Raw genomic sequence first — 9,355 nt, 5'->3', positions numbered from 1 at the left:
AAATTCAAATTAATTCCATACGGAATTAAACTCTCGTATAATCTTAAGTTTTGGCAATAACTGACCTTAGCATAATGACAGTAAAAAATCAATTTTTATATGGCGAAATGATTTGAAAATAGAGAAAAAGTGTGCGTGTAACATGCCCATTAAAAGTTGACACGTTCGGCAATATCCAAACTTGTTATTATCTTATGATCACGAGTCATGACCCCAAAAGAAAAAAGAAAAAAAAGTAGAGCTTTGTTAAGGTCAAGCATGTGCACTGTTGGCTGCTTTCTATCAAAATAAAGTGCCGTGTAACATGGTAGGAACGTTCAAGGAAATAGGTGGCCCGATGAAGCTATGACGACTTGTTCTTCTTCTTTTATGAGTAGAAAATTATTGCTGATAATAAGCGTGTTTGTATTTCATTTAGTCTTTGTGGTTGTGATTTAAACGGAAAACAAATTAAAACTAGTTGAGTGACCTTCTCCAGGAGCACTCTCATTTTTCATATGATAAGGTATAAATCAAAATTCTACACAACGAACACAGCAGTTACTTTGATTTTATTCTCTTCTGCCTACGTCTGAAAGGAGTGGGAAGAACAAGAAAACAAAAACTCTTTCATTATCCTTCCAAAATACGAATTTATTAGGTACATAAAATACCAAGATAAGAACTAAACTAAACCTAGTTGATTGGCAGCATAAGAGAAAAACTTTATTTCAATTTCCTTAGGCGCAGAGCAGAGAAATTAAGATATTATCAACTACCTTTCATCGTCTTAACAATGGATGCAGCCACGACGGAGACACCATGCACAACTCTATTCATGTCAGAAAGGGGCGACCTGCATCTGGTTGTGATTTCTTTTTCACATGGCCTGGCCTATAGAGGCTGCATCCATTGTGCCTCGTTTAGAAACTTTGTAGTCACCCGAACGCAAAGCTTGTAGAGACAATGGAATGTCTCCCTTTATCATAGCATCGTGTTGATCAGCACAAGATTGTAAGGCTTGTTTCATATTTGTGCCCTAATTCAAATTAAGCAATAATATCCATTTATTTTTTGAGCAATAATAATGTGCCATAATAATCAAATTAAGCAATAACGTCTATGAAAAACCAGTGCCCCAATTCAAATATTAAGGTAATTTGTCTATCCTAATAAATATTATATTATCTTGATTTTTTATCTAATTATATGGTCGTAATATAAAAATATATAATTTAGAATATTTATTTATTTATTGAGAATATGCTATTATGGGGTTGTCATTATACGGATCATGTGCCCTCCTACTTTAGGCGTCTAATCGTCTTCATTTTTATTCATCCGATCCATTTCCATAATGAAATAATATCCATTTTTTCATGATAGAGCGGTTTAAATTGGTAGTTGAATTTTCTCTTATTAGCTCGTAGGAGAATTCAACATAATTAAAAAATAATAATTTAAGCTAAACAAATCATTTCAATTTATATTTCTATTATGGAAAGGAAAAAATATGCAATGATTCTCCTAATATGCTTGATGGTTCTTTTTCATGTTTGGTATTTTAATAACGATTATTTTAATATTATTTAAATCTTGTTAATTTGGTATTTGGGTAACAATTATCCCAATAATTAAACAAATTATTTAAATTTATATTCCTCAATGATTTTTTTTTTTTGGTGGTTGTTTATCGGATAACATCCAATTAGATGGGGATTCAATTGGAAAAATCTTTTGTTGGGAGGCTTGATGGAGATTTAAGGGATTAATTGTTGGGAGGAATATATCTCTCCTTTTCCCTATGAAGTATTATACATGTGGTTAATTGTTATGAAAGAATTTGCATTAATTCTCTACCACCTTATTGCTGACTAATAAGTATGGCACCCTTTTAAAGCTCGTGCCTCATCAAACATGATGGCTTGAAAGCATTGGTTTAATTATTTAATATATACATATATTAAATAATTAAACCAATCCTTTAATTTAAGGTCATTGAAACATCATTTTCCAGAGAAATTGAAGTGAACTTTATTGCACCATAATATCGTTTGATATAATTAGTCGCGGAAATACATCGTTTCCATTTTACTATTATTGGCCAAATGACATGGCTTATTTATCACGCAAACATTCCTGCATACCAAACCCCAGAGTCACAGCTAGTAAGGACGCTGGCCAACGTAGTTGCCGGGGGGGGAATAGTTGCAACTGATGACTGTACCGCCATTGCTGCACCTTGCTTTAGCACAACCTAAACGAACCGAGTTGCGCCAAACCACCTGAGTATAATGCCTGCATTCTCCACCAACACATGAATTGGAGTTGTAATCATACTTTGGTTTCTCATCAACCCACAATTTCACCGCAGCGCTGCCTGTAAGATCACCACTACCTCCTGCAAGGTTCTCGCCATAAGGCCCACCAGAATGCACAAGTCTGCAATCGCCCGTGAGCCGTTTAATATAGTTACTTGCATAAGCTGCCACATTAGTGTCCCAGACAATATTTCCAACACCTACCTGTGCACGAGCATTATTGTGGGCATTGACGTAGTCTTGTGGGGAGTCTTGGGCAAGGGATAGAGGGATTATTATAGCTAAGGCAATAAGAAAAGCAATTGCTAGTGAATTCTTGGAGATTTCCATGTCGTTGTTTTTTTTCTTTTCAAAGCGGGATGTGAAATAGTTTTGTTATGAATGAAAAAGGGTGGACGCATGTATTTATAGGGTCTGGGGGAAATTGTTTTAATTAATGAGACCATCATGGCCAAATGTCAAGCAACTTGATCCCGTTTGATATTTATTTTGATAGTAGTTTTTTTAAAAAATATTTTTTATTTTAAAATATATTAAATTAATATTTTTAATAAAAATTTAAAATTTATTTTTAATATCCGCACATAAAAAAATTAAAAAATATTTTTAAAATACATACCTATTACTCAAACACCACAGTGGAATGACTAAAGAATTCTAATTGCGGTCTTGTCAGGTAATTTGAAGATAAAATCAGCTAATCGGGTCTTTATGTTCGTTTTCTAGAAGTGCCTTCAATTTTTCATAGAAAGAATATATATATATATAAGATGGAATTATATATTTTAGCACACGAGTACAATTAATATATAGTATTTAATTATCCCTCTTGGATGGATAATTAATCAACGACTTTCTGAGAGTGCTATTTTTGACCGATATATAGTAATAGAGAGGTCCATTTAAACCCACATCTATGAATACAATTAAGTGTGAATTAAGAAAGATTTCAACTTGTAAAAGCAGAGACCGGGACCGGACTTGAATAGCCTTGCAAAGACGATGGCCGATGGAGACGCGCGCATCGTACCCACATATATTTATATCTGTAATTCTTGTATTTATTATTTTGTCATTATTCTATTACATGTCTTTTTTTTGTATTTATTGTTTTTTTTTTTCATTTTTGTTGTGAAATAAATATTTATTTTAATAAACATATAATATTTTTCCTTTCTTTTTTATAATAGTTACAATCAGTTTTACATATAGCGTGTCTTTATAAGTTTAATTGTAAGTTTCTCTTTACCTGAAAATTATTTTAAAAAAAATGAACGAATCCACTTAAGAATGGAAGTGAGTATGAAAAAATCCTTCTAATTATAGAGAAAACAAAACAAAAAGTTGCTCGTTGGATTTTTATATGATATTGGTTTTTACAGTACTTTCGTTTCCTGATTTATCAATGAGTTCATCAACTAAATTCCTGCAATTCAAGACAGGATAAATATACGTATACACTTGGAAAAAAAATAATGAAAATACATACATATTATTTTAATATATTTTTAAATAAAAATACATTTTAAAAAATAATCGAGACCTACGTACCATATCCTTAAAATTGTGGACATCTATTAATTTACAGTGAACCACCAACGCGAATATTAATGACTTGTGTACAAGGCAAGCTTTTCGTTCTTTGTGGTTACAGGTCTATTTTAGATCATGTGCGATTAATGATTTGTTAACTTTTCTGGCTGCTTGGGAAGTCATGTCACTGTTAACGTCTCTGGTCACCGGTGGCTGCCGACAATTACGTGAGATAAACGAATCACGATTATTAAAGGGAGATGTAAACTTAAGGTCAAAGATAAAGATTAAAGACAAGAGAAGACGTTCATTTCTGGAGGTTTCTGTGGAAATTGAGGGTTCTGCTGTTAGGGCGATTTCTTTTTAGATTGTTTTCATTCTATTGCCGTTTCTCAGAATAGAAGCTTCATTATGCTAGTAAGGACGCTTGCCAGCGATGTCGCCGGGCGGGTCACAGGCGCAATAAATGACCGGGCCTCAATTCTTGCATCTCGCTTCAGCACAACCTAAACGATGCAAGATGCGCAAGACCACGTTAATACAAGCCATGCACTCTTGTTCCATACATGAACTAGATTTGTAATCGCTTCTAACCACAAATTCACAGCATCTATGGCTGTCAAGTCAACACTATTAGCAGCAAGGTTGTGAGCATAAGGTCCATCAACGAGCAATGTGAGAAGATTATGATCAAAAGTTGTGGACTAAAATAGTCCCTTCATTCCTTTTAATAAGTCCTAGCAATACTAGCAGTCAAAACAGTATTTGTCATCTAATAAAGAAATTTAAGTGCAATGGCACCCAATATTAATTGTAGCTAGTAGTTAGCGTCTGGCTCACTACAGTAAATACACAAAGTTGTCTTGTTGGTGCAAATTTCTAGCCATGTAGTTAGTCAAAATTGTATCCATATGAATAGATATGGATAACAAAATATCTCATGCCACCATTAAAAGATTAGTAGGTCTAAATGACTTGTATATCTGACTTTTATGTTATTTTGATGATATTTTAAAAAATCCAAGTAGGTTAAGAATAAAGTTTATTTATTGGATAATCATCTAATCTCTTGGTTCTAGTAATATGATTCATTCTTTCTAGCCATGGTGACTAGTGCTTGGTGCCTAGTAAACCAAGGTAACTGATTGTTGGTACCTGTAAAAGGTTTTTTTTGGTAGATTTAGGGACTTTCTGATACTTAAATAAGTATTTTTCTAAGAGAAAATAAAATAATATTTTAAGGAGACTCTAAAAATAAATATGCATTAAAAAATGAAGATTGTGAATCTACTTCTTTTAAGGATTCAATGGGTCTTATAGCCCACAATCGATCCTTACTTTTTGATGGAGAAAAGGACTAAAAAGTTATATTTATTCCCTGATAGCATTAAACATCTCTTATATATGTAAGAGGGAAAATATCTCTGACTCATCAAGGGAAAAATCTTTGACTCATTAGAATCTTGTAGTCCAACATGAAGTCTACTAAGATTACTAGAGTCATACATACTTGGGCTTAACATTTAACTGAGCCCGAGAATAATAGTTCTGGCATTTCATTAGACTCATATATGCATGGGCTCAACGCTTGGCTAAGCCCAAGGATGTTGGGTCTAGTAGCTTATCAGACTCGTATATGTTTGGACTCAACGTTTGGTTAAGTATAAGGGTGTTGGTTCTAATAGCTCGTCAGACCCATATAAGCCTAGGCTAAGTGCTAAGTCTAAGAGCGCTGGATCTGACAGCTCCCAGACCCATATATGACTAGGCTCAGTGTTTGGATGAGCCCAAAATTATTAAGTCTAGCAAATCACTAGACCCATATATGTTTGAGCTCAACACTTGGTTGAGCCCAAGAATGTTAGGTTTGGTAGCTTACTAGACCCATATATGCTTGATCTCGTTGTTTGGATGAGCCCAAGGATGTTAGGTTATTACCCTGCCTTTGATTCTTTTAAATGAGGATCCAGGTAAAAATAAAACATATTGATCCATCAATAGCCCCCTAAATATTTACATATTTAATACATAAAGATTTTTAAAAGTTTATTAGTAGTAAATGAGAGTTTTTTTTACCATTTCTATAAGATTTTTCTGTCCCATATAGAACTGTTGGGATTCTTGTGGCCAGGTGACTTGTCTTTATTTAAGGTATCATTTGGGAAACAAAATGACAACTTGTATTTAATACAATAATTAAGTGGATTTCTAGATATCTAAGATGATATAAAAGGTCAGTCATCTAATGGTATGGTAAAAAGTTATTTCTTTTATAACCTTATTCATTCGTGCTCCCAACTTTTCTTTTGCTTTTACTCTTCGTAACTTCTAAGAAATAATTTTGTGAAAGAATCCTAAGCCAATCTCGCTCTAATCTGAGAAGAAAACCATCACCTTGGGTATTTTCCATCAGAAACTTCTTTTCTTCTTCTTTACTTTGAATATAGAAATGAACAAAAAAAAGTCAGATTTATCCCTAGAAGCAGGGATGTTGTTGCCTTTGATGAGGATTTTAGGTTCCAACCTGAGACTAAAAAAAGTAGCATAGGACAGGGGTCCATCATATTGGGCCTCAAAACTAAAGAGGGTGGTACCCTGACGTCCACCTCTAGTGAGGGGGAAGTAGCTCTCCCCTCAAGAGAAGTTTTTCTCCTGCCACTAACAAGGAATCTCAAGAGAGAAGGGGGTTGCCTCAAACCCCTAAGAATGACGTTCCTAACATATTAGGTGGAAAGGATATAAAGTTTATTACTTACTTACAGCCAAGAGAGAATATAGCTCAAATGTCTAATCAGGCTAAGCATATCAGCCGATAGACCTCGGGCTTTGCCTGGGGTCAATTTGAAATTACATCCCTATTTTACAGGTATGCATTAGGGCATTCCTTCTCCCTCCAGTTAGGTTTAGACCAGTTGCACCCCAATGGGTGGATAACCTTGTTTATCTTTGATAAGTTTTTTAAGCTTGTCAGAATCAAGCCTACAATTAATGTCTTTAGAAATTGTTACTATTTGGTCGTTGGCACCGATTATAGCAATGTGCATTGGTTTTACACCTTTGCCAATAGACCTACTAGATCCATAAAAGAACTCTGGTTAGAAAGCTCGTACACATCAAGAAATTGAAGTGTAGGTGGGCTAATTATAAGGTATAGCAGGTTAGTTAATCCTAAAGGTGGAATGTAACAGTTATAGGGTTATTCTTGTTATTGGAGGGTTCCTTCCTTGGTGTAAACAACAAGCTTCATTTGAGCTCGGATAAGGAGAAAATATGTGTTATAATGGCCTCGACCTCGACTAAGTATAAAGTCAATAGAATAGCCAAAAGGATATTATCAGTCCACATTACGAAGTATGCAACTTCCTTATACTTTGTTTTCTATGTATCTAGGTATCTAGGTTTATTGCTGACTTCTTTTTTGTGTAAAACTAACAGCTAAGGAGAAAGAGAAACTTTAGCAAGGTTTGTAGAGACTTTACAAAGTAAGTCTCTGTCTCTTAATTTTTTTTTTCTGTGTATCTAAGTTTATTGCTGACTTCTTTTTTATGTAGAACTAATAGCTAAAGGAGAAGAACAAACTTAAGCAAGGTCTATAAAGAGTTCACAAAGAAAGTCTTCGTCTCTTAACGTGAGTGGAGGCAGAAATAGAGATGTGATGGAGAACAACCCCACCATTGTTGATGAACTCTTTGTTTCTAAAAAAACAATGGTGGGAGTCAGGACTACCGTAGAACAGGAAGATTAGGTCATTCATACTTCTCCAGTCGAGGGTCAAGTAGATTTGGCTCCCTCTAAAGTAATTGCAGGAGTTGTTGCCCGCTTCAAGAGAAAAAAGGTCTCCACCCCTATAGAGACTAGTGTTCCATCCTCGATCATGGAGGCTCTGGTGATGGCATTCCCTCTACTTCAACTTCTAACCTTGCCTATACTTGGGCTATTCTTGAGAGCGTTAAACTTGAGAATGTTTTTGCTAACCTCATTATTGGTCGAGCTCCTTTCAATTTCCTACCCTGACTAAGAAGGAGCGACAACTTATGAAGGCCATTGTTAGTGGATGATCAAGCCTTGAGGAGACTAGTCTTGAGGTGATGAAGACTACTGGAGAGGATCTTAACCATCCCATCAAACATCTCAATGATGCATGATGAGAGCTATAACCATCATTTGGCTTTAATAGGAGAAATGACCTTTAATGTAAAGGAACTTCTTATTTCACCTTTTAGTTTGGTTTCACAACCATTGTTCTTAACACTTGTAGCTTAAAACAAAGTTTATGTGTTGGATGATTGGTCAATCTCTTAGTTCTAGCAATCTGATTCATTCTCTCTAACCAAAGTGGCTGATGGCTAGTGTTTGGTAAGCCAAGACGGCTAGTGTTTGGTACCTACAAAAGATCTCTTTTAATGGATTTGGGGACTCTATGATGCTTAAGTTTTTTTTTTTTAGAGAAAATGCAATAATATTTTAGAAAGACTTTAAAAATAAATATGTTGTAAAGAATAGAGATTGTGAACCTGCTTCTTTTAAGAATTCAATGGGTCTTTATAGCCCATGATTCTTACCCTTTGGTGAAGAGGAGGATTGAAAAGTTTTATTTCTCTGATAGCATTAAACATCTCTTATATTTTCAAGAGATAAAATATATCTAACTCATCAAAAGAAAAAATATATTTGACTCATCAGAATCTTGTGGTCCAATATTAAGCCTAACAAGATTGTCGAAGTCATATGTACTTGGGCTTAGCACTTGACTGCGCTCAAGAATGTTGGGTCTGGCAACTCGGTCTGACAGCTCGTCAGACCTATATATGTTTCGGTCCAGCGCTTGGCTAAACCCGAAGGTGTTGGGTCTGGCAACTCGTCATACCCGTATATGCTTGAGCTCAATGCTTGGCTTAGCCCAACAGTGTTGGGTCTAGCAACTCGTCAAACCCGTATATGGTTGGGATCAACACTTGGTTAAGCCTAAGGGTGTTGAGTCTAGATATATACTTGGGATCAGTGTTTGGCTAAGCCCAGAAATGTTGAGTTTAGCAGCTTGTCAGGCTCATATATGAGTGAATTCAGCACTTGAATGCGCTTGGGTTATCACTTTGATTTTAGTTTTTTTAAATGAGGATTCAGGTAAAAATAAAATATGTTTGATAAATCACTTTAATTTATGCCAAAAATAACTAATGTATTTAATGCCAATAGTGAATTCGAGTTGTAGCCATAGTTTGCCTTCTACATTTCCACAGCATCTGTACCAGAAAGGTCTCCGCTGCTGCATGCAAAGTCCTCTTTATTAATATTGAGTGGCCCTTCCTCATGTTTTCCCTTGTCACTGCACGCCCGCTAGTATTCTTGTTTTTTCAAATTTTTATTCCACAAATCACGCCGCTTTAATTCCATTGTTTATCATCCTCCATGATTGCGTCAACAACATGACGCCATCTTTTTCTTTCTTTTCTTTTCCTCGAGAGATTACTTAAAGAACTGGTAGTTGATTTTTCTATCGAAATGCAATCCTCCAAGAAAAT

The 9,355-nt window shown here is 35.0% G+C and overlaps 1 protein-coding gene across 1 annotated transcript; it reads right to left on the bottom strand.

The window, feature by feature from the left end:
* Positions 1 to 1,988: 1,988 nt before the first annotated feature.
* Positions 1,989 to 2,694, bottom strand: LOC18095154 (pathogenesis-related protein 1). Its single transcript, XM_006369649.3, has one exon. It carries the CDS (start codon positions 2,628 to 2,630, stop codon positions 2,145 to 2,147), a length of 486 nt encoding a protein of 161 aa, XP_006369711.2. The 5' UTR covers positions 2,631 to 2,694; the 3' UTR covers positions 1,989 to 2,144.
* Positions 2,695 to 9,355: the final 6,661 nt, after the last annotated feature.

Source organism: Populus trichocarpa, chromosome 1 (assembly GCF_000002775.5).
Source record: "Populus trichocarpa isolate Nisqually-1 chromosome 1, P.trichocarpa_v4.1, whole genome shotgun sequence".
Taxonomy (NCBI): Eukaryota; Viridiplantae; Streptophyta; class Magnoliopsida; order Malpighiales; family Salicaceae; genus Populus; species Populus trichocarpa.
This window is presented reverse-complemented; position numbering and strand designations above follow the sequence as displayed.